At 36.6% G+C, this 26,697-nt stretch overlaps 1 protein-coding gene across 1 annotated transcript; it reads right to left on the bottom strand.

Annotated features, from left to right (window-relative positions):
• Nucleotides 1–535: 535 nt before the first annotated feature.
• Nucleotides 536–25,647, bottom strand: kiaa0319l (KIAA0319-like). The gene is made up of 22 exons (XM_084131313.1): nucleotides 25,506–25,647; nucleotides 23,360–23,492; nucleotides 23,111–23,228; nucleotides 17,310–17,644; nucleotides 15,995–16,247; nucleotides 15,762–15,860; nucleotides 15,592–15,683; nucleotides 13,523–13,610; nucleotides 13,329–13,421; nucleotides 12,150–12,282; nucleotides 10,752–10,980; nucleotides 8,915–9,038; nucleotides 8,671–8,803; nucleotides 7,586–7,734; nucleotides 7,308–7,459; nucleotides 6,970–7,108; nucleotides 5,407–5,566; nucleotides 3,853–3,995; nucleotides 3,647–3,769; nucleotides 3,010–3,100; nucleotides 2,843–2,931; nucleotides 536–1,873 (listed from the first exon to the last, which is right to left on the bottom strand). Exons 3-22 carry the CDS (start codon nucleotides 23,205–23,207, stop codon nucleotides 1,677–1,679), a joined length of 2,919 nt encoding a protein of 972 aa, XP_083987439.1. The 5' UTR covers nucleotides 23,208–23,228; nucleotides 23,360–23,492; nucleotides 25,506–25,647; the 3' UTR covers nucleotides 536–1,676.
• Nucleotides 25,648–26,697: the final 1,050 nt, after the last annotated feature.

Here is a 26,697-nt window from a genome sequence, read left to right as displayed (position 1 = left end):
CTGCACAAACTGTGCATGGAATTAACAAGTGCCTGCTTTGACTTTGTAATAAATAGAGAGTTTTCAATAGTTGGCTCTGTGTGCTTTAAACCAGGGCATTGCCAAAGTTATAACACCGTTTTAGTAACTATTTTACAGTGTCCTTGTTATGCATGTTACATATAGTAGTAAAAGCTAAGCATAATTACAAACAAGGGACTTTAAAATACAGTGTAGCTTATTTTTCCTCATTATGCACACATATGACCAACAAAATAAATAGTTAATCTCAAAATTAAAATCTGTCAGTAAATAACCACTTTTTTAAAAAACATTTTAGACCCCCCAAATATGGTAAATGATTAAATTAAATTATAGAAATTAGGTGTTCATTCACTAAGATCACAATAATTAAAAACAAAAATATAGGCATATGGAATCTAACTTGGTTTTTAAGCTCCACTTGAAGCAGTAAACGTGTGATTTAGTTTACAAGAAATTGTATACAATTATGAGATTAAGGACAGAAATCAAGTATAACAAAAAAAGACAGCTGTAAATATATATTTTTTTAATTTACTCCAGTTGAATTAGAACAAGTCACATGAAACAGGGAATTCTTCACTAAAAACAACAACAAAAAAGCATGGATAAAAAAAAAAAAAAAACCTTCATTTTCCCCATGCACTCATCTGCAACTCAGACATGTAGGGAGGAAAATTAATTAAAAAATAATAATAATAATTGCACACATCGTCAAAATAACATTCAACCTTTTCATAATAAACCATCAAGTAACATTGTAACTTAAAAGATTCTTGGCTGAACAAACTATTTTCAAACCAAATGATGATTTCTGATCAGACAGTAAGTCCAAAAAGAGTAAAATGCAGTACTAATGCAAGCCCAAGTGTAACAAAACATGATTTATTATTTGGCGGCTGTTCCAGTTTGAGTAAGTCAGACCCCATCCTGTCATATTGACCCTCAAAAACCAGAGACTGGCTCCAGTGCAACATCCAATACAGTTTCCAGTGTACGATATTCCTCCTTAAAGAAAAGAAACCCTTGAAAAACATGGCTATTACGCTGCAGACGTCACTTTTGCTGGTGTTTAAAGGGGCAAGACTGCAGAGTAGCGCACGCACGTCTCAATTTAATACATGCAAACCATGAAAAAATAAACAAGGAAAAACAAATCTTGCCTTCTCATGCAGTCACACATGGCACTGTTGGGTGCCTTAGGACTCACTCTCTGCATTATTACCACAAGTAAAAATATACAAATTATTAGACATGCCAGGCAGTGTTTGGATGTGACAGGCTGCCAGTCATATCAGGAAGCTTCGAAGGAAGGGGACAGTGAGGCAGGCTCAGTTATCCGCGGTGAGATGAGACATTCCGGTGGGGAAAAGTTCCTCAGGGAGCTACTCTGAAATGCTCAACCCTAGTACATACAGTACATCTCAACATTCTCATTGTCTTTTGAGGTGCGTGGCTCTACAGATCTGACCATTCGGGTTTAAACGCATTTTTATTTTGGCTCAGACTGGGCTTGCGATTCAACCCGAGGATGCATGTGCAGAGGTCATTCCTGAAGTCCTGCAGGATTCCTCCCGAATTTAAGTCGTGACGCGTGTCATGGATGAGGGGTGAACAGTGCGTTGGTGCGATACGAGAGGTTTGGTGTGTGTGTGCTAAAGCAGCTCCTCTTTTTGTTTTTTGGGTTTGTGAGGGCCTTGGCCGTTACGCAGGGATCCGTTTTGGGGCGGCAGGAGTTTTCCACGCTCTCGGTCGGACCACGGGACGCCTGCCTGGCCGTCGTCACTCTCCAGATCGGAATCAGAGTGCATGAGCGCGGAGGATGAGGGAGCAGGAACGGACTTCAAGCGACCTGTCGGGGAATGAAGTATCTTAGCCATGGAGGACGTAACATAGGGTTAAAATAAACTAGGGCTGTCAATTTAACACGTTCATTTAATTTATTCATTTAAAATAAAAAATATAAAGTGAATCAAATATGAAAAAGCAGTTATAAACCATTATTAATACTCTTCCAAATATATTGAATATATTGACTACGGTTCAAAAGTTTGGAGTCTGTAAGATTTTTTTATGTTTTTGAACGTTTTTGAAGTCTCAAATGTAATATTGTGAAATATATTTCAAAATGTCACTTGTTGGCATTTCTTATTATTATTATTGTTGAAAACTGTTGCTTAAAGGGATACTTCACCGATTAGCATTACGCTTTGTATCAGTAGAAACCTGGTAGTATTTTTGTTATTTCGTAGTTGTATAATTTCTCCCGACACTGCCCTCTGTAACCGGTAGGCGTGGCTTGGGAGTGTCCTCATAGGGAAGCGAAGCAAGTGCATTCTGGGAGTTGTAGTCTCATCCACATGAGCCAAAAATACATTTTCTGGCTTTTCTCAGTCTAGAAGGCACCAACGTCTAAAATAATTTCACATTTCTACTACATAAATGACCCAATTTAAATACACATTCATCTTTCCAGCGGTGAAATATCCCTTTAATGTTTTGTACAAACTGCAATATTTTTTTTAGGATTCTTTGATGAATAGAAAGTTCAAAAGAACAGCATTTATTTGAAATAGAAATATTTTGTAAGGTTATAATGTATTTACTGTCACTTTTGATCAATTTAATGCATCCTTGCTGAATAAAAATATTATAATAAAAAAAAAAATCTTACTGCCCCTAAATCTTTTGAATGGTAGTGTATATTAAATTCTTTACTCTGTCTTTGGGAAAACACTTTTAAATAAGTGATTAATTGCAATTAATTACGTAATTTATTCATTTAAAATATTGTTCAGTGACTGACAGATCATTTTATTACCAGGTCTTTGTAACTGTAATTCCAGAGCCTCTTGTTCATCCCCATCCAGCATTTTATAGCGGCTCTTTCGTCTCCCTTTGCTTTTCCGTCTGCTCGAGACACCAAGAACACTTTTAATAAACACAAGCAATAAACTCCAAATAAATTATCATTTGTCAAACCCTTACCTTCGACAGCAGCACACAATACCCCATATTACAGTCGCTATGCCAACCACGGTCATGAATGATGCTATCGTCACGTATAATACACTCCATTCTGAAAGAAAACATAAACAGGCCATTAAACTTTGACATGTAACTGTGTTCAACTTTCTTTAGTGTGTAATGTTGAAAAATGTCGGCAAAGTTGCAAAGAAACGCCTCCATTGTAGTCTTGAGTTTTGTTTCCAGGAACGAATACGTCACAATATTTCTAATTTAAATAATTCCCGCCCAAGCTAAATAAAGGGGCGGGGCCTGATTGAGTTAGTAGTGTGTTGAAACTGGTGGTCATGTTAAGAGGCGTGACATTTCTCAAACACGCTCAAAGCAGTTGACCAATCACCACACACTGCTCCAGCCGACCAATCAGAGCACATTAAGCTTTTCAGAAGGAGGGGCTTCATAGAGACAGGAACTAAACAGAGCGTTACTGACATACTAGGAAGAGAGGAGCTGCAATAATGGAGAATATGGGGAAAATAATGTTTTTTGAAAGCCCTAAGCATGAAAACTTATTCTAGTAGAGCTGAAAAACTAAATCAAAGGCATAATAGGTCCTCTTTAAAGCAGCTTCCCTCAACAATTTTTAGTGTCCCCTCACCACAGTTGCTCACAGCATCCCCAAAATAAGTACTGAATAAATTCTCCATCCAGAACGGGTGGCACACGCAACGTCTGGTGAAGGAGTCGCATTCCCCGTGACTGGAGCAGTTCAGCTGGCAGACTGGGGAAAGATCACACGGTTAATACAAGACCACTGCTACAGTAAAAACATGGGTTAATAGGGCGTTTAATATGAATACTCACTGACTGTGTCCACTCGCCGGGCCCTAAAGATAAGGAATTCATTTTTTTGCTTGCGAAATTTGTTGTGTAGTTCCATAGCAACACTATGGCCAGTCAATGGCGGTCGTCCAGGACCTCCAGATACCAGAAATACCAGGCGAGTGCTGTAAAGTACACAAGTAATCATCATATATGCAACATATATCAAATTAAAACAGATTTTATAAAACTTCTGATATGACTGGAACATGTGAGTGTGCATATTTTAAACATTTACTTCAAAAGTACTATAGAGTGCTGCAGGGATGACAAATTTGGTTACAAATTAGCATTTTAGCACTTCCGGTTCCATTCATTGTTATATGTGACCCTGGACCACAAAACCAGTCACATGGGTACATTTTTTGAAATTGAGATTCATACATATTTTGAAAGCTGGGTAAATAAGCTTTTCATTGATGTATTGTTTGTTAGGATAGGACAATATTTGGTCGAGATACAACTATTGAAAATCTGGAATCTGAGGGTGCAAAAAAATCTAAACATTGAAAAAATCTCCTTTAAAGTTGTTCATTTATGTTCGCGATTTTGCTGCAGTCACTCACAAAAATAAATGTTTTATATATTTACGGTAGGAAATTTACTAAATATCTTCATGGAACATGATCTTTACTTAATATCCTAATGATTTTTGGCATAAAAGAAAAATCGATAATTTTGACCCATACAATGTATTGTTGGCTATTGCCACAGATATACCCATGTGACTTGTGACTGGTTTTGTGATCGAGGGTCACATATATACACAGATGCCTCATTATCGGCTGTTTCTATGGGCTGCTGTACAAGTTGACTGAGCATCTGCAACCAGAGTTATACTTATGTATGAATATCTATATCTGCAATAGACTTCAGCAGATGATTTTGCTAAACTAACACAAAACAAGACGATGGCGTCAGTTAACACAACATTAAAAGTTACCATAGTAAAAACCTATAATACATATAAAAAACAAAAACGTATTCTCAACAGTGAAAGGTTATCCCATTTCTTTCGGGAATTTAAATCTCTAAAATCTCTGCAAACTATTATAACTCGAACTTTCAGGGGAAATGTTTTCACACAAAGACTGAAAGAGTTGTCAGAATCTTAGTGATGGTGAAGCTGAAGCTGCGACTATAGTGTAGTTTTTTTATAGCCTATATTGAGCTTTTCACTTCTACCAAATGAATTTAGGCTTCAAAATTCATAAAATTTGTGTTAATTTGTGAAAATTATCACGATAAAACAAAAAAAACATCCAAGAATCATAAACTTTTGTTGATCACAGAGCTTATTTTCTGCAATAATCCAAAAGCCAATGGAAAATTGGGTTTTTGTGGAAGGAACCAGGGTGATCGTGATGACCTACAAAAATACGTCATCACTGCAGCGCTCTATTCTATTAATGTGAAAACAAAGTTATTCTATGGTTTCTTTACAGTAACATGAAGCAATTTAATCAGATCAGTGGAGATGAGGCGTTAACTTTAGCGCTGCCTATGAAGCCTTAACTTGCGCTAAGCCGGATTTACCTGTGCTCATTGAAGGCGCTAATCTCTCGCACAATGATGTCACTGTCCAAGACTCCCAGAAGGACGCCAACCTGCCTGATGAACATATCCTTCTGTCTGCGGGACACCTTATCCACAGGGACGTCTAGGATCAGCTCCACCAAGTCTCGCGCATAAACATCTGAGGAAGAACGAGAGAATTATAGTATAATTTAATATATTTTACTTAAAAGGGTTCTTTTATGCCTTTTCTTTTTTTACAAGTTCAACTTTTTTTTAGTGTCACTGTGTAATGTTGCTGTCTGAGCATGAAAAATGTCTGCAAAGTTGCAAAACAAAGTCCCTCCAGCGGGAGTTATTCTCTATATCAGTGTCAGTGTTTCTGAACTCCCTGAAACGCCTCCATTCTATTCTTGAGTTTCTTCCGAGAAAGAACACGTCACAATATTCCTCATTTAAAGGGGACCTGTTATGCAAAATTCACTTTCATAAGGTGTTTGAACACATGTGTATCCACAGTGTGTGTAAACAACCAGCCTATAATGGTAAAAATTGCCCCCGAGTGAGCCGCAGCAGTCGCCATTTCTGTTTTCATCGCTGTAAAAGCTGGAGATATTCAATGCCTGTGCCAAAAAAATCATTACAAAAGTTCTGTTATTGGATGTACCAACGAACATAAGAGTCTCCATAGACTCCCTTGCATCTGAGCCACTGAGGACACAATGGTTGAATTCCATTTATGAAGAAAAATGTGCAGAAGAAAGTCGTTAAAGTGTTATATATTTGCTCAAATCAATTTTACGCCGGACCGCTTCACAAAAGAGGGTCAGTTCAACGCTGGATTTGCACAAAAGTTTTTAGATTAACATGACAGTACATGCTAGTCAATGAGTTGAATTAACTTAACTCCACAAATTTATCCACTAACCATTCAGAAACGTCCAGTTATAAAAGCTGTAACTTCTTCTGGAGTTTCTCCATCAGTGTCAGCGTAAGGCTGAACACCGCGACTGACAATTTCTTACATTTTGGCTCCGCCCTCTTCTGGAAAGGTCTTCAGCAGCTCATTTGCATTTAAAGGGACACATAAAAACGGCGTGTTTTTGCTCACACCCAAATAGGGGCAAATTTGACAAGCTATAATAAATGATCAGTGGGGTATTTTGAGCTGAAACTTCAAAGACACATTCTGGGGACACCAGAGACTTATATTAAATCTTGTGAAAAGGGGCATAATAGGTCCCCTTTAAAGGGGCGGGGCCTGGTTGAGTTAGTTAGTAGTGTGTTGAAACTGGCGGTTATGGTAAGGGGCGGGACATTTCCCAAACACGCTCGAAGCGATTGACCAATCACAACACACCGGTCCAGCTGACCAATCAGAGCACACTGTGTTTTTCAGAAGGAGGGGCTTCATAGAGACAGGAACTAAACAGAGCGTTACTGACAGACTGGGAAGAGAGGAGCTGCAACAATGTCAGAGATGTGGAAATATAAGGTGCACACTAAAGAAAGTTGAAAATATAAAAAAGCATAATAAAACCTCTTTAATACAATGCTATTAAAAAAAATGGCGAGCACACAGACCTGGTCGAACCTCTACAGTGCCTTTGTCAGCAGAAGTCTTTCCCTTACTGTCAGTTACAGTCAGAGTGAAACTGTACTTCCCTTCCACCAGATTACCAATAAAAAGCACTGCCTGATGGTCAGAGTTATTCAGGACATCCTAGAAGAGAAAAACAGAGGGCACATTTCAACAGTGTCGTTTTCTGATCCTGATCAATGGCTCCTCAAACATTGAGGAACACATTCTTTAAGGAACTGTACCAAACAAACCGGTTTCCCTTGTTCTGTCACCACAAGGGAATGAGCCATGAATGTAATGTGAATGCCAGTAAGAGTTTCGCATTATAAACAGCACTGACCCCTGCAGCCGGGCTTGTGTCTTCACGGGTCCAGAGGTAGCTGATGCTGCCCTTATCATCTGATGATCGAGAACCATCCAGAACTGCTGTCCGGACGGGAAGAGTGATCGGAGGACTGGACAGCACTTTGGCAACAGGTGGCTGATCATCCTCTGATTTGAACAAGCCAAAAGCAAAATTATTTCTAATATGACAGACAGACCACAATAGAACTAAACGAAGCTTTCTAACTAACACCAACATTAAAACTTTTCTTGGATTTAATTAAGGACGCGCACCTTCTCGGACGATGACAGAAACTGTGTCAGAATTCTCCAGCATCCTTTCATCCGTCACCGTCAACATGAAAATGTACTCGCCCTCTTGCAGACCCGTCACCACAGCAATCGCAGTGTCCGCGTTTTCAATCTTCACCCCTTCTGGGCCCCTGTGACCCCATCAAAAACATGTAAGCCACGAGTCTACAACTAAAATAACTACATTACTGCCCTGTACATTTGAAAAGTAAGACATTTGATACAAAAAGTAGGGATGTAAATCAATTACAAATGAATTCAACATATGCAGATTAATTATTTAAATTAATTAAAAATATTTTAACAATAATATTTGCTAAACAACAGCTCCCAAAGACAACACACTACTGTAGTAGATGAGTAAACCATTGAATAGTAAATGTAATATGCAGTATATACATATACACACACTACTGGAAAAAATTTGGGGTCTGGATTTTTTTTTTACTGTTTTTGAAAGGTCTCTAATTGCTAACGAAAGCTGCATTTATGTGATCAGCAGAAACAGTAATATTATGAAATATTATTACAATTTAAAATAACCATTTTCTACTTCATTATATTTTAAAATGTAATTTATTCCTGTGATCAAAGCTGAATTTTCAGCATCATTACTCCAGTCTTCAGTGTCACATGATCCTTCAGAAATCATTCTAATATGATGATTTGCTGCTCAAGAAACATTTCTTATTATTATTAATGCTGAAAACAGCATTTTTGGAAATGTTTGTGGAAACAGTGATGCATTTGTTTCAGGATTCTTTAAAGAATAGAAAGATAACAGAATTTATTTGAAACAGAAATCTTTCATAACATTATAACTGTCGTACTGTCACTTTTGATCGATTTAATGCATCCATGTTAAATAAAAGTATTTCTTACAAAAAATACTTTACTGACCCCAAATTTTGTAATGGTACTGTATGTTAAATGTGTTAAATTGGCCTCAACAAAATAAATCCAGTCCATAAAATTAGACTGTACATTTTGTACAGGAACATTTTAATTATTATGAATTATAAATACACATAAAATGAACGCGGGAGGAGTGATCGTGTGTAACTGACGTGTTCTTTGTCCAGTGGTACGTGGCAATTTTTTGGTCGTCGGTGCTCTTGCTGCCGTCCAGTGTGGTGCGATCGACAGGCAGCGTCAGCTCCTTATCTGGACCAGCATCCGCTACAGGGGGCTTGTTGTTCTCTGGAGGGATTTCACATAGAGAGAGAGAGAGAGATCAAGCACAAACAGAAGCTTCAAATGTATATTTACAAGTTAAGTATGAATCATTGAGGCCTGTATTTAAAAACATACCTGGCTGGACAATGACAGTGACCTGAGCCGTGTCTTGCTGGCCAGACGAGTCAGTGACGGTCAGCTGAAAGGTGTAGTCACCCTCCTGCATGGCAGAAAGCTGCAGAGTGGGCGTCCTCACACCCTATGGAGAACAAAACGCAAGAGTGCTCAGTAATGCACTCACTGACAAAAATAATCAGCATAAAATGCATTCAGCTGCATGATTCTGGATAAACTGAGAATCTTTTTTTAACTAGAGATCACGATTCTGAACAGACAACTAAACAAAATAACATGTCATTTACTAGAGTTTCTGACAAAATGTTAATTGCTGCAATCTATTAAAAAAATATTTAAATGAATTTTTTTTTTTAAATCGGTTTGAATGAATGATTCAATGACTCACTCTTAAAGAAATCGCCCCCTATACCCTAAACAGGGCACTATTTAAGGGGACAGCCGTTTGTAGTGGTGTCCGAAACCATAGTGGATGTTATCAATTGCACTCATTCAATCCCACAATGCACCGCAATAATGAGTGTACAACCAGATAATGTCTAATAAGGGGAGAAGTTCCACTCTCAGTAAACTTCCAGCTTCTGAACTGGTTGCAGTTCCACTCTGGCTCCATAAGAGGGCGCTCACAGGACGAGTTCAGAATGAATGGAGCTCTATGGCTCTATACTCCTCAAAATCCACTTTTCTCAGGATATAATTTTTTGTCTAGTAATTTGAATGTTGTATTCGAAAGGAGATGCAAAAAAATTACACATTGCTGGGTGTTAGATTTTTTAGAGTCACTTATTTGCTTTAAAAAGTCTTTTAAAGTGTCAATGACGTCATACACATCGTACGACCAGAGATACTGCTTTACGGCAATCCTTCAGTCGCTTTGGTGCTTTCGCGCTCTGCACTTTCTTTTCTCTCGAGGCATCGACAACACAGCTGACACAGGGAAATACACGTGCTAGACGAGTTTTTGTTTTGTTTGTTTCTGGTCCCGCTTCGGATGCCACGATGCCATCAAGCGGTATCTCTGGTCGTAATCAGTCCTTCATTGACCAATTAGCAGAATGCTAGCGTGTTATGGGCAACAACAACTCAACCTGTAAGAAATCGAAAGGACATAAGTACTCGTTCATTCAACTTTCGACCTATAACCCATGTTGAACTTGCAAAACCTACAATCAAATCTGAGATTTCTCAACGGCAATCGGGTGAAAGAGACAAATTTAGCCGTCTAGCCCCATAGACTCCCATTCATTCTGCACTCATGGGCGATCGACCCCCGGGGGAACTCTGGTGGAACTACAACCAAAATTCGGTACAATAGGACTTAATAGGGAGTGGCCAGGCTCTCCGTAGACGGGCTCTGGTACAACCAATGTACGCTCAAAGGCTAGAGAATAGTGAATGAGCTATAGAGGGCAATTTCAAACACAGGTTTGCACAACTACATGAACAAATCTCTTGAGTGAATGATTCAATGACATGCATTTTTTAACAGTCACTTGTCGCCACCTACTGGTGTAACGATGCAATGATACAATCTTTATTTGACGTGTTAAGTTACTTTCAAAAGGTGATTTACTCTAATTTGATCGCTACTGTAGACATCAGTATTTATAATAGAACTATCAACTTTTATCCCAGAACCCGTTTCATATCTATACATGACAACTGCTCTCTTTGGGTCAGAACACAGATCTGAATGTTCGCTGTGATCGTACTTGCCAAAGGTTTAATAGTCATAGCCGAATTGTCATCATTTGGGAATAAGATCGTGTGGGTGTTTGAATCGAGATTACGTCATCATGCAGCTCTACTGCAAAATGGCATTGTGTTTCTCATGTACCTGCATCTCCACCACCTTGCCCTTGCTCTCAGGGCTGAGCGACCATTCATAGGACAGATTCTCATGGTCGTCAGTGCTCTGGTTGCCGTACAGTATGATAGAGTTGTGTGGCAGTGTGATCACTTGGTTGGGTCCAGCATTAGCTGTAGGCTTGTAGTCCGTGGCCTTGTTGACTAACAACATGGCTTGGGTTGAATTCTGAGCTCCATCCGAGTCAGTCACCGTGAGTCTGTTAGAGAAAAAATATGATATAGTATAACAACCTTTTTTATTTGTTGTTTATTTTTGAGTGTCTTTAAAGGGTCATGAAACCCTAAACCAAATTTTCTGAGATTTTAACAGAGGTATGTGTGTTGAACACCACTGAAGACAATGTTAGCATCTGTTAGATTTAATAGTAGGGGGAAAATGGTTAAATTTTAGTTTTTTTTCCGCTATTTTCATCTTCCGGGTTTAAAATCTTCATCGTGTCCACGTCACAGGCTGTGTCTCATAATTATTCATGAGACTGAGTTTTCTTATCCAATGAGAAGACACTTGCTCTTAATTATTCATGACACCACGTGGAACTTTCCAATGACAGACATGTCAAACTGTGATATTGCGTAGTATATAGGTTTCGTCTTGTGAGTGATGCGGTCCTGAGGACTTTTCTATCGCTTCAGAGGTGTGTGTGTCTAAAATGTAACCCTGACTGTTTTAGTCTCCTTTTGTTAAATAATCACTCGTTATTAAAATTTAGATATTTCGATAATACCTCAATTGTATGGAACGCATGTTTAATTTGTGCAAATTTCTATGTCACTGTCCATCTTTATTATGGGGGTTCAGGGGGCGCGTAGATCTAGGCTATGTACTGAACTTTTTTTTTTTTAAGCAGAAAATGTATTATTTTCAAATATAGGCATTTATAATGTGTATATAAACAAATATATATTTTCTAATGACATAATTATACATATGCATGCACATTTATGTTTTAAATACAATTATGATTACTGTGTAGGCTAACATCATTCAGTTACTTTTGAAAGGACAAAATTAAGGTGTCAGTGTATTTCATTAGACTTTAACTTTGTCAGCTATAAAAAAATCTAGCATATCCTCACGTTTTACCACTGATTTTTAGTGACAGTCGATATGCATGGGCCACTGGCGATGACAGTCCCCCCCCCCCCTCCTGCCGTGCCACACCCACTCCCCTCCCTTCTTCTCACAGCCATCCACGCCCATTTAAGTTAAATCTTTTTTAAAGATTGTGAGCTAGACTTGAGCTGAAAGAAGGGGGTTTCATGACCCTTTAAACAGTTTGACTGGTTTGCCAGGTTTTGCAGTGGTTATCTGCTGAATATGCCCCGTAATACAGGGTATGTACAAAAAAATTGATATAATCCATACCTGAAGGTGTAATTCCCAGGAACCAGGTTTGTGAGGGTGAGAACAGCAGTATCACCTGAGGCCTTTTCTTCTCTGAGCGGCCCTTTCACCTCCTCCCAATGCCACGACACCACTTTATCATCATCAGTGCTCACTGAGAAACACAAGACATTAATGATCACAAATGTTTCATTTGTGAAACCACCGCAGAGAACATTATATGTGACCCTGGACCACAAAACCAGTCATAAGTCGTACGGGTATATTTGTGGCAATAGCCAATAATACATTGTACGGGTCAAAATTATTGATTTTTCTTTTATGCCAAAAATCATAAGGATATTAAGTAAAGATCATGTTCCATGAAGATATTTTGTAAGGTTCCTACCATAAATATATAAAACATTTATTTCTGTGAGTGAATGCAGCACAATCACGAACATAAATGGACAACTTTAAAGGCGATTTTCTCAATGTTTAGATTTTTTTGCACCCTCAGATTCCAGATTTTCAAATAGTTGTATCTTGGCCAAATATTGTCATATCCTAGCAAACCATACATCAATGGAAAGCTTATTTATTCAGCTTCCAGATGATGTATAAATCTCAACTTCACAAAATTTACCCATGTGACTGGTTTTGTGGTCCAGGGTCACATATTTAAAGATATTTAGCAATGTGTTAAAAGTAGGGCTGCACAATGTTTAATAATATTGTTTTTACTGTAAATTCAATCAATTTAATGCAAGCTTGGTGAGCATTAAAAAACATTTTTCAAAATTAAAATATTTTGCTAATCCCAAATTATTTGAAAGGTTCAATTAAATTCACATTTATTTGTATAGTGCTTTTCACAATACACATCATTTCAAAGCAGCCTTCCAGAAAAAGCATGAGTTATGCATTTCAGAAATGTACAAAAACAAATCACAGTTGGCTAAAAAATATATTAATTTAAACAATGTAATAATTTAAGGCACCAACAATGAGCTCATTGAAGTAATGAATACTTGTTTGTTAACAACTTTCCATATAGAAAGTTTTAGCATTGGTGCATGCTGATTTAAAGGGCGAAAGGTAGAGTACTTTTTTTTTCTTTTTTTCTTTTTAAATAATGCAAGTAGTATAAAATGCTATTATGGCTCATACAACAGTAAAAACTGGTTTAGTGAATGTGATACAAAAAAATGTGATACGCACGTTGACCGTCAATCACAGTGGAGCTTGTAGGCAAGGAGATTTCCTGGTACTTTGGAGAAACTACAGCCACAGGTGGCTTATTCACTCGTGGCTCTGTAGAAGCAAGACATGCAGGACTTATACGGGCTGACCAAACACAACTCTGAAAACTGATTCCAGTATACAATTAGCAGGTACATCAATACTAAAGTCACCTGGTTTGACAGTAACGTTGACGTATCCCTCCCCATGAGCACCGTCACCATCCACTACCACCTCAAACTCATAGAGACCCACTGTCAGCTAAGGGAAACATATGGAATATTAGGAATGTTTAGAATATATATATTCTGCAGGGGCCGGTTGCACCAGCTGCGCGTAAGTTACAACTTAGCCTAGTTTTGACTTAAATGGACACTAAGTTACGACTTACACACTTCTAAATATTTGTGCGTTGCACCATTAAACTTAGTTGAAGCGTAACTCTACGTATTAACTAAATATTTACGGTAACCTCCGATCAGGAGTAAGTTGGGAATAAAATATCAGACAGACTGAACTGCATCAATAAGCTCTTCTTTTACCTGACAAACTTCAATTCTTTAGACATATATGATAATGCTGACATTTACACTCACTTACATTTTAAGAGAGAGAACATTATGTGAAAAGATTACTTTGTTAGCAGCTCTTTAACACAAACCCGTCCTAAACAGCGCGCCGCTGTGAGCATCGGTCCATGTTGTGCATGTAAAATATCAGTCATAATCAATAAACGTAATTTCTTATGTTTTTTGTATCAATATTATCTATTGATCATTATTAACTTTATTTCAAATACAGTTTCTGAATGTTATTTACATATAAAAACACACGTTATTCATTATCAAGTAGGCTATCGCATTTAATGGAAACTTATTTTTACCGTTAGTGAGGCAAAAGAATGAAGGATAAACTGAAATTCACAGCATTTCAACACAGCTTCTGCTCACGTATTTGAAGGCTGCTATTGGATCAGAGGCTAAACGTCATATTAAGTGACTACGCATTACTTTACGGAGAGCTTACGACCTGCTAGCAACATTCTGCCTTACGAACAAATGGTGCAACAGAACAAAGTACAGAGTTAGTTACAAACTAGCTAGTAGTTACTAAGCCTCTCGTGTGGACTTACGAACGGCTGGTGCAACCCAACCCAGGACACTAGCTCTCCAGGAGCAGGATTGGACAACCAAGGTCTAAAAGGCTTGATTTTTATATATATGTATATACAGTACCAGTCAAAAGTTTGGAAACATTACTATTTTTTATGTTTTTGAAAGAAGTCTCTTATGCTCATCAAGCCTGCAGTTAAAAAACAAAACAAACAAAAAACCAGTAATATTATGAAATATTATTACAATTTAAAATAATGGTTCTCTTTTTTAATATACTTTAAAATGTAATTTATTTTTGTGATGCAAAGCTGAATTTTCATCAGCAAGTACTCCAGTCTTTGGTGTCTTATGATCCTTCAGAAATCATTCTAATATGATGATTTATGATCAATGTTGGAAACAGTTGTGCTGCTTAATATTTTTTTTATAACCTGAGATACTTTTTTCAGGATTATTTGATGAATAAAAAGTTAAAAAGAACTGTATTTATTTAGAATAGAAATCTTTTGTAACAATATACACTACCGTTCAAAAGTTTGGGAACAATAACTTTTTTTTTTTAAAGAAATTAGTACTTTAATTCAACAAGGATGCGTTAAATTGATAAAAGGTGATGGTAACGATTTATATTGTTAGAAATGTTTTTATTTTGAATAAATGCTGTTTTTATGAATAAATGCTGTTAACGTTTTACTCATCAATGAATCCTGAAAAAAGTATTCCAAAAAAATATATTAAACAGCACAACTGTTTCCATCATTGATAATAACTGAGTATCAAATCATCATATTAGAATGATTTCTGAAGGATCATAAGACACCAAAGACTGGAGTACTTGCTGATGAAAATTCAGCTTTGCATCACAAAAATAAATTACATTTTAAAATATGTTAAAAAAGAGAACCATTATTTTAAATTGTAATAATATTTCATAATATTACTGGGGTTTTTTTTTGTTTTGTTTTTTTTAAACGCAGGCTTGATGAGCATAAGAGACTTCTTTCAAAAACATTAAAAATAGTAATGTTTCCAAACTTTTGACTGGTACTGTATATATAACTTTTAGGCCATGAGTGTCCAATCCTGCTCCAGAAGAGCTCCTGTAGACAATGAACGCTTTAATTTACCTTACTGAGCTTAAGCGTCCTGCTGTGTTTACCCTCCATTTCTCCACTATAGTCTTTTGGATGTGTCCTCAAACGCCAGTCATATTTAGCCCCTAAAAGGAATTAACAGAGAAATTATAACAAAGATAAAGGAGGAGAAGCCGACTGCAATGGCTTATTTAGAGCAGTACCTGAAGGGGGCTCTGGCACTACATAAGCATTCAGTTCCACCTCACTGCGGGGTAACGTGACCTCCACGTTTTTGCCGGCAGACACGACCAGCTCTCGCACTGAAACAATCGTTACAGTCACAGATAAAGTCTGATTTGTAGACCTTGATTTTCATGTACTTTGAAAACCTCACATGAAAGGTAATAAATACATACAGAACAACACAACATAATTCTAGAGCAGTGTGTCGTACCAGCTGGTGTCGTTGATGGAGTCACTGAGTGTGTGTCAGACGTGGACTGTGGAGACTGGTTACTGTTGTTTAACGCTGAATGATCTCCAGTGTCTGCATCCAGTGTTGAATTATGCTCAGATACTGAGACCGCTTCATGTTCGCCACTGCCACTGGTGGACTGGATGGAGGTCTCACCGGCTGTATGTGGAAGAGCTGCATCATGGGATGTGGTCAATGGCACTGTGGGTTTAACAGACTGGTCCTGTATGTCCTGCGAGGGTGAAAATATCAGTTAGTTCACAGAGATAAGCTGCAAATGCAGAAATGTTATGCTTTAGGACAGTGGTATTAAAATTTGATTACAAATTTGTCAAAATAAACAACATTATAATGTACAGTATTAAAAAATACATATTCATTTTGAGACTTTATATTACATTTAACAGATTTATTATTTTTCATTATTATATAAAACTTAAAAATTAACTTTAAATAAACATTAGATGATGGCAAAGGTAATCTAAATGTAAAATATGGGAAATTATATCGAATGAAATGCATATATGCTCCAAATAAAGAGTTGAAGTGCAAGATTTTATGCATCAGGACAGTGATATTAAAATTCTAAATATGTTTTGGTCTAAATAAATTATAAATAAATAAAATCTTATTTGAAAATTCCACAAGTCACCACAATATATTAATGTACAGTGATCTAAATGTAAAAAAGGGGGGAATGAGCATGCACAATTAAATGTAACAAATACAATATAAATAGAATCAAAAGAAAATATACGATTTTGTCTTAATAAATTAAAAATAAATAAATAAAATCCTAACAAGTCACTACAACTTTATAATGTACAGTATTAAAAAAAAGTAATATTCATTTTGAGATTTTCTATTACATTTAACAGTGTAAATTAATTATTTATTTTATTTTTGAATATTAAATTAAAGATTATTAATCATTATCAAATAAAATAATTAAATATCACATTCAATTAAATATTTTTTGTTTTCATTTGTAAAATGTAAAAAAGTCATCTAAATGTAAAAAATATGGGAAATGAGCATGCACAATTAAATATCCATTAATCAGACAATATATACAGTATATGCTGCAAATCAAGTTTTATTCTTTAGGACAGTGGGTCTCATTCACAAGCTCATATAATCCAGATTCATCAACATTAGAACGAAGGCAACAACAAGCATACGCACCTTGCCGGTGGATATTTTTAGCACATTTATTAGTAAGAACACTTGTATGCACTTATTAGTGAATGAGACCCACTACTGAACGCGTCTGAGATCAGATAATATGGCTTACATGCTCCGTCTCCCTGATTACTCTGACATCCTCGGCGTTGAAAACGTCCCTCTTACTGCGCATGGCCGTGTTCAGATGCTGAAGAAGCCCCAGAGACTCTACATCCGGCTGAGGAAGAGACCTGACGGCGCAGCCCTTCGCTCGAGTGCAGGTCAGCAACACGCAGCGTCCACCGAGGCTCCACACGGCCCCGCAGGACGGCTTCATACAGCAGGATTCCCAGCATCGAGCCCCTAAATGATCCACTGCCAGTGGCTGCCAGCCCAGACCGATGACGCTGCTCCAGTGGATACCCAGGACACCCCCCGTTACTGTGCACATGCTGCCCGAAACCCCTGAGAGAGGGACAGACGAGGCACAAATGAAGGTTGACAAGGAGAAATTAGATCTGAGAGGGAGAAAAAAACGACTAAATATGGCAAAGCTATGACAATAAAGGTGTCAATGTTTTAGACTGTTTGCACTGGGATATCAGAAAAATAAATATCAGGATACCAATAATCTGATAAATACTTTTATGTTAGGGCCGATAACCGATAAATAGCTAAATTTGTCTAAAAAATAAAAAAAAATAAAAAATAATAATAATAATAATAATAAAAAATAAAATAAAATAAAAATTAATAATAATAATAATAATAATAATAATAATAATAAATATAAATATATATATATATATATATATATATATATATATATATATATATATATATATATATATATATATATATATATATATATATATATATATATATACACATATATATATACAGTGCAATGCATAAGTGAATACACCCATGCTAAAGTTGACTAAAAAGAGGAATAAAAAATCATATTTTGGAAATTGAACTTAATGCCTTAATTTAAAAAATTAGGAAAAATCCAACCTTTAAGGACACCAATTTTCTTTGTGAATGAATAATGTATCGTAAATAAATAAATGTTCTTCCTTAAAATACATGGTGCATAAGTGAGTACACCCCTATGTTAAATTCCCATAGAGGCAGGCAGAATTAAAGTTCCCTTGGCCTTTGGAATTAAAATAGCCCCACATCATCATAGCCTTCACCATACCTAGAGATTGGCATGATTTTATTTCAGTTAGCCTAAAAGCTAGTTTGATTTGCATTGAGAGATGATCTTATGGAAAGTACCCCATGCCAATCTCTAGGTATGGTGAAGGCTATGATGATGTGGGGCTATTTTAATTCCAAAGGCCAAGGGAACTTTATCAGGATGCATAGTATCCTAAAAAAAAAAAAAAAAAAATACTTAAAAATAAAAATCTGCCTGCCTCTATGGGAATTTAACATAGGGGTGTACTCACTTATGCACCATGTATTTTAAGGAAGAACATTTATTTATTTACGATACATTATTCATTCACAAAGAAAATTGGTGTCCTTAAAGGTTGGATTTTTCCTAATTTTTTAAATTAAGGCATTAAGTTCAATTTCCAAAATATGATTTTTTATTCCTCTTTTTAGTCAACTTTAGCATGGGTGTATTCACTTATGCATTGCACTGTATATAATCCCTGGCTTTAAATGTCACAAGTGATTTTAGTTACCACATAATTATAATGCACAGAATAAATAAATAAATAAATATATATATTTATATAACTAAATTAAATGACCATGTGTCATCAAATATCCAATATTAGGGTGCTATGTGTCCATAATTGACATAAGAATAAAAAAATAAAAAAACTCTAATATTGTCTAATAACCAATATATGTCTGATAGTAAAATTCTATATGATTTTGTCTAAATGAACTATCAACAAACAAGCAAATAAACAAATGATTTAATTTAATTAAATTCATCAAATACCAAATTAAATACCAAAATATTCATTAAATACCAAAACTGACTTTAGTCACCACAACATTATAATGTACAGTATGAAAAAGTTGCTATACATTTAAAGGTGTTATTAAATTATTTTCATTATTAAATATTGAATTAAATAATACATTTACATTTTTATTAAATTAAATATTTTAATAAATTAAAATATTTTTTTTATCATTTTAAGTGAGCATAAGATGTCAGCAAAGGTAAATTAAATCTAAAAAATAATAATATATTATATAATAAAAAATAATCAGCATGAACGATTAAATATATGCAAATATTGGCAGATATATCAGAAATAATTTACAATTCCAATGCAATTGGTTATTAAATTCAGTCTCTCAATTAAGCTCAACTGCAGAGCTCAGAACAATAGGCTACTGACGGTCCATGCATGTAGACTCGCATCCAGCCCTGATTCGATGGGAAATAATGCCTGTCCGTGCCACTGCAAAACAAGGCTGTTTATCATACAGGTCACTCACACATTACACTCGTCTCTGCACTGACAAGTTCCAGGAAGTCAGAGTCCAGTTAGACATCCCCCCCCCCTCTTCCCCAATCCCTTCATAGACACGGTTTTGTCTCTAAAGACTGTAACCATGACAACAGAGGGTCGTTAATTATGGGGTGGCAGTGAAACTTAAACTGCAGGACACAGAAGCCCCAGCCGTGCAGTTTTTCTTTGGGGTGGGGGACTATAGGCCTGTTGTGCGATTTCCCCCCTTTGTGAAAACGAACACAGTGTGTCCATTATGCTTCCCACTTTTGTAATCCTCCAAATCAGTGCCGTCACTCATCACCGCAACAAGTCACAAACATACACATGCTACAGACCAACAATGGTCTGACATACAACTAGTCAAATAATGCTGCTGACTAGTCTTGTTTTGGTTTTTATATTTTTAGCTGTGTTGTTTTAGGCTATGTTCACAACTGACCGTTCGCAAAGACCCGCCCCCTTTAGTTACTGTTGCTATGTCTGACAAGCCGCTCTCACGCCACACATGTTCTCACACAGTGAAATATACATCGTGGAGCAGAGAGGACACTGACAGACAGGACAGACCAGGTTACTTTTGATGTGAAACAAAGTCTCAACTTTCAAATTTGGTCATTTAATTTAAACAATAAAAAAAATTTAAACAATAAAAAACGTTTTGTGGCTCTTTAATGTGTCTGACAGATCGCTGTAGTCTCAGTTAAAGCTGCTCGTGAACCGATCATCTCTTCCTTCTAGTTCATTTATAGCATCAAATAAACATGAAAGAACATAAGAAGGAATGTTGTTTAACCGCAGAAAGACGTCAGTACACTCCCTTGTTCTCCGTTGTTCCACTCCAAGTTCAAATCCACCAATGATTGGTCAGATCGCCTGTCAATCAAACTCCCTGCGAAGGGTCAGTTGGCAGGTTTGGTTTGATTAAAACAAACCCTAATGCGATTGCTCTGATAGTGCGGTGTGAGCGCGGTCATCCGAATTCTGGTGCGCATCAAACAAGCGGACGGAGACTCTAGTGCGGTTTGACTTAAATATGAACGCAACATGGACCAAAGACATCTTTACGAATCAAAAACAGGACGTGATGTCACAAGATGAAAACTTAAGGACAGAATTCTCAAGAATGTGTTTGAAATCACCCCCTCATTCACTATTCCCAACATTAGTCCACTAATATAGTCCACTTGATGGAGTGAATTAAAAAGAGTGCGCTGGAAGTAGTGTTGTTTTTGGCGGCCTGTTTTAATTTTAGTTTTGGTCTAGAATTAAAAAAAAAAAAAAAAAAAAACTCGTTTTATATTTCCACACAAAGACGCGTGATATACACTCTGCGCTTTGAGAGGGATGTGGGACACGAGCAGGAAAACACGAAGATATCGATCTCTTTATGATATCTTCGTGTTTTCTACTTGATGTAAATTGGTTTGAAGAGCGAATTTTATCCTCCACAAGGGCGAAATATTTAGGCTATGTTTGAGATTGCGCTGCCAGAGAAAGTGAAACTAAAAATCACCCGCGCGTGTGAAACGCGCTTTACAACTAAACTTGACGCGCCCTATGTCTAATATAACAAGCACAAACTGTGTTAAAAAGAATTTGACATGCAAGTACAAATGTAGGCTATCTGTCCTACAGCGTTTTTCTACTTTACCACAGTAAAGAATACGAATATAATAGGCCTAATTAAAAGCGAACCAAGAAACGTTTATAATACCTTTAGAAAATGGGTGAGACGTGACGTGAGTGAAGATTTGGGAAAAGAAACAAGAGATTCCATGCAGGGATGAGTCACGATTTTTGGATATTCGATTAGTTTATGTAATTATAGAATATCGAATAGGTTGTGCGATTATTCTCTAAAATAAAATCTCCATGTTCTGGCGCTGATGCGTTCATGTAACCAGAGACGCTGCCAATAACATACAGCTGTCACAAAGTAATGATTATGAATGTGTCAAATATATCAATGAGACATTTTAATAGAATAACTAATGGAGTAATATATTGTTAAATTCGCTGATAATAGGGTGACCAGATCGCAATCCAGAATTTAAAGCCGACAAAGCTATGGGTTCACGCACAACTCTCTCATTCGTCGTGACGTTATAACATTTCGTCTCGTCTCGTTTTGGTCAACGAAAATGAAGAGACATTTTAGCATAGTTTTTATTTTTTAAACCACATTTAGTCTCGTTTTTATTCGTCAACGATATTGCATTATACATGTATTTTAGTCATCGTCACATGACCATGCATTTACGTCTAGTCTCGTCTCGTTTTCGTCAGGTGATAACGGTTCGTTGACGACAATATTTCGTCATAATTTTCGTTGACGAAAGCAACACTAGCTGGAAGGGCTGCTGCTTTTGCATAGTTTGTGTTTGCTGTTTAATAATTATTTGAAACGTGGCAAACTGGCAGCTTCATTAGTAATGAAAAGATTTATCTTAAACTCTGTCATGGAAACTATGTATAAACCTTAATTAAACAATTTAATAATCAATTAAAATGTATAATATTACGCTGTAGTCACATTGGACCAGCGGTTTGGAAAATGGATGTATGGATGATTCAGCTGCGGCGCTATCTTCTAGTTAGACGTGGTAATTCATTCGGCACGACTCTCACAGTGCATTATGGGTATTCTCTAGCTGGTTGTACACTCATTATTGTGGTGCATTGCATACAATGAGTTCATTTAGCCAAGCATTGTTTTGTTGGTTCAGTAAGTTCCGTCACAAAATATATGTCATGAAAGTCATTTTTTATAATTTTTTTCGAAGTGTTGACAACTTAGTGTTTACTAATAATTGTTGCAAACTGGTACTACCAACAAAATATGAGTGCATTCCTTGAACTGGTGTCGTTACACTACATCCTTATGCATCGCTTTCTGCCAGGACTTTTACAGGCTTTTCCCAAATCACTGAAGTGACGTCGACGTCCGGGTTAGCGGTAGCATTAGCCATCAGGCAAGTGTTATTTAAATAAACTCCTGATGTACTTACAAACTTTCCAATGCCTCGTTTTATGAGTACAGAACCTATTTGTACTACTGTAGAAGTTCGGTACCATTCTGGGCATTATTAGTGGGGTAATTTACGAGATACAACCTTGGATCCATTAGCGCCTGCACTAAACCATTCGGCTGATATCTCTAAATAAGCTCTAACTTTAATAATGTTCGACCAAGGGAAAAAAAGCTTCTGGGGGGTGTTTGGCTCGAGGTCATGGTGCAAAGGACCCTAGGTTGAAATTACTCCGAACCATCCCTTTAAGAATGACTTAATGTATAATTTTTTGGGGTCCAGACCAAAAGAACTAAGAGAACCGAACACACCCTTAATAAGCTGTCAGCAGCACAGATCATTCTTCTTATGCCACTGATTTGGAGATATTTCATACAGAGATCACAGAAATGACTACGAGACCTGCTTACCAGAGACTGAACAGAAGAAATACAGACAGCTCAGGTACAGTGAGGTCAACTGGACGGGCCATTTCCATCTGCGCATCCTCAGCTCCGCATTGAGCATCTTCTAACTAAGAGCACAGACCTTGGAAAGAAAAAAAAGATATCAAACTCATACAGCGAATTCATCTTACGTACGTTAAACAAAAGCCAAGACTACAACAGACATTAGTTTGTGTTGTAGTTGCTTGCAATAGCAGAGAATGTTGGTCATACCTTTCCCCAAAAATGATCCAGAAACCCCAGCGACACAGGGAGGTAAATGATGAGAGACGTGAGCAGACAGGCGAAGAGTCGTCCACACAAACACCTCCTGAAGCCACAGCCGCATCGCACAGTGCTGCCAATTCTGGTGAGAAATTCATATTAAACAAACGGGACGAGAGATTTAGTGCAAAAATCTTATAATTAATGCTTTTCCATTATTATTTTGATTTACTGACAACTCAGACAATACTGCAATATCAAAAATATGACAATTTGACAAATATGACAAAAATTATGCTGTCAGATCAACTAATGGCAATTAATAAAAGTTTGTATATATATATATATATATATATATATATATATATATATATATATATATATAGAAACACACAGACACGCGTGCACACACACAAATATATATATACATGTATATATACACATATATTATGTAAACACTTTTATGTTAGATGCGATTAATCGCGATTAATCTATTTGACAGGACTAATATATATATATATATATATATATATATATATTCATAAAACTTGTATGTTAGATGTGAAATAATCGATTTGACACCACTAATATATTTACAAACTTTTGTGAGATGCGATTATTTGATTTGACAGCACTAAAAATATAAAATAAAAATAATTTATATTTATATATATTTATCTCCCTTTTCTGGCTTATGCTACTCTGAGTAATGCCTGAACTTTGTATTTTGAGCAATTCTTGCATTGTTTTTGCCTCTTCACGATGACTCACTTAATTTAGTCCTAATTTGCAAGTCGCTTTGGACAAAAGCATCTGCTAAATGACTAAATGCAAATGTAAACTTAATACATATAAGTATATATAATAAAAATAAAACAATATAAATGATTAAATATATTCTCAAACATTTTTTAAATTAATATTTAATTTAACATTCTAAAGCCAGGCGTATGCAGATATCACAACTTATGAGGAAGTAAGAAACCGAATGCAACTATCTTTGGAGAAAATATGTCACTTGACTGAAAAATAAAACCAAAAGCTCAAATCTCAAAAACGTTTGGTTACATTACTTCACAAACAGTAACATTCAGATACATCTTAAAATGTCAAACAAACAATGGCTGGTTTTATCAGGGTGTGAAGGAATGAACAGGGATAGTTCACACACACACACACACACACAATATTCTTCAGTCATTAATCACCCGCATATTGTTTCCAACCTGTACACTTTCAATCTTCTGTGAAACACAAAAGGAGATGGTTTGGCATAATGACATTTTCAATCATGGTTCGTTTTAAATACATAATTTTACATACAAAGTGAAAGGTGACAGAAGCAGTTTTTCCACAGAAGAAAGACTGTCCTACGCGACATACAGGCGAATAAATGACGGAAGAAGTCTTATTTATGGATGACTTATTCCTTGAAATCATTGGGTATAATAGTTTAAAGAGAGTTTCCAAAGCACTGGTTTTGAATCTGTTGATGTTATTATGATGGACAGGCAAGTCGCAGGCAACCGCGATGGTGGGACAGTATCGTCGCGTTTGAGACAGAGACAGGTGTGTGTACAAGACGTGTTAAGATCCGGGATGGCAAGCTGTCATTACAGGCCTTCTTTGCGCCAACACAAATAAATACAATTACAAGTAAACGGATATTCATGAGGGGTAATTCATGCAGGTTTTATTTGCCGTGAACGCGCATGCTGAGTTTGCGATGTCATTTAACTGAGTGACCGGAAAATTAAGAAATGTCGATGACAACATCTTAAAATAATCAAATTAATAATTTAATGTATGGCACTAATCATCTTCACGGTTTACATTATAATTAAAAAGGATTTCAGTTCAGAATCTTAATGCGTTTTTAAAACACTATTTACAAGTTCACATTGCGCACTGATGCATATTAAATGTATAACCCCCCAAAACGTCACGTTTAGTCGACATTGTGTATTTTGCTTGTTTTTATACACGACTGGTTGAAGCTCGCGCGTATTATGCAGTTTTTGGTTATTATCAGTGGACAGGTTGCTAACAGCTGTTTAGTGTTAGTTACCACTAACTCACGAACGAGCCAACATCATCACGCGACTCTGTGTTTATCGATATATTGTGACAAACAGTGTCAAAATATGTCACTCACCTGCTCAATGTCAGTCAGATTACTGTGGCGCAAAATGACATTAGACCTTTACAGCAGAACCTGTTTTCATCTCGATCTGGGTCAGTAATCTCCAATCTCTCACACTCTCACACGGACGGAAACAGACGCGCGCTCACGGCGAACCGTCGCATTTCCGCCCCGCACACCGAGTCGTCATTTTAAAACGTTAGAATTCGATCACAAAACAGAACTTTGGTGGAAGTTATCAATATATAAAATCAATAATAGAGTTTTAAAAATACAATTTATTTAGCAAATTATAACGCAATGAAGATGCCACTCACAAACATGGCCGAAAACATTCCCCGAAACGTCACTTCCGATTTTGATTTCTCGCTCCAATATATAAAACAGATTTATATCTGTATATGTAATGGCTAGGGTTAAAACGTATATTGAACAATATTTTCTGACATCTGAAAACTGAATCCCTTTTAAAAGCATTTTATTGTTTTCGTTTGTTTTTTTCATGTGTGTTAGCGCTGGTTTCTGGACTCTTTTTTTCCCCATATATTATTTCACCACACCAGAGAGCGCTGTTTATCTTACTTGCTGGCCTTTAGCTCTCTCTCTCTGACCAGTTTCGCATTAAAAACTGACTGTCTCCGGTTTCCCTCCATCTGTCCCTATTTAATGTAATAGGCTATAAGGCGGGGGAATGCAATTGCTCACGCACATATGTAGCCAATACAGTAGGCTATTGGATTGGTGTGGGTGGATTGGTATTATGTTTTTTTCCTAGCAATGAGCCATAGAAAAAGCAGGACCCTCATGAATTGGAGAATGCCAAGAGCATGCGTGCAGAGCTGTAATCTAGGCAAAGGGTGGCTTTTGAAAAACAGCAGATATCACACTACATAATTCACATATTTTACTTGTGTTATATCATTTTGTGTTTTCCATAGGCCTATAGTTCTTTCAAGCTCTATAGCTAAATCAGACATATCCTGGAAGTATAAGCCAGGAAGTTGAAAGAATGCTGTATGTCCTGGGGAAACATCTGGGGCTTTAGACATGAATGAGTCAGGGTGGGTAGATGTTATCAATGGTGTCATACCTGACCAGAAGACTGTTTGCTCTCTTCTGAGGATTTACAGCCCTTTGGTTTCTAGACGCTTTGAAGAACTGATACAGCATCATCAAGGTCAGAGGTCACACCAGGTCTGTCTTT

This window comes from Abramis brama (genome assembly GCF_963993115.1).
Source record: "Abramis brama genome assembly, chromosome: 12".
Taxonomy (NCBI): Eukaryota; Metazoa; Chordata; class Actinopteri; order Cypriniformes; family Leuciscidae; genus Abramis; species Abramis brama.
Note: the sequence above shows the minus strand (reverse complement) of the source record. Positions and strands in the feature narration are given on the sequence as shown.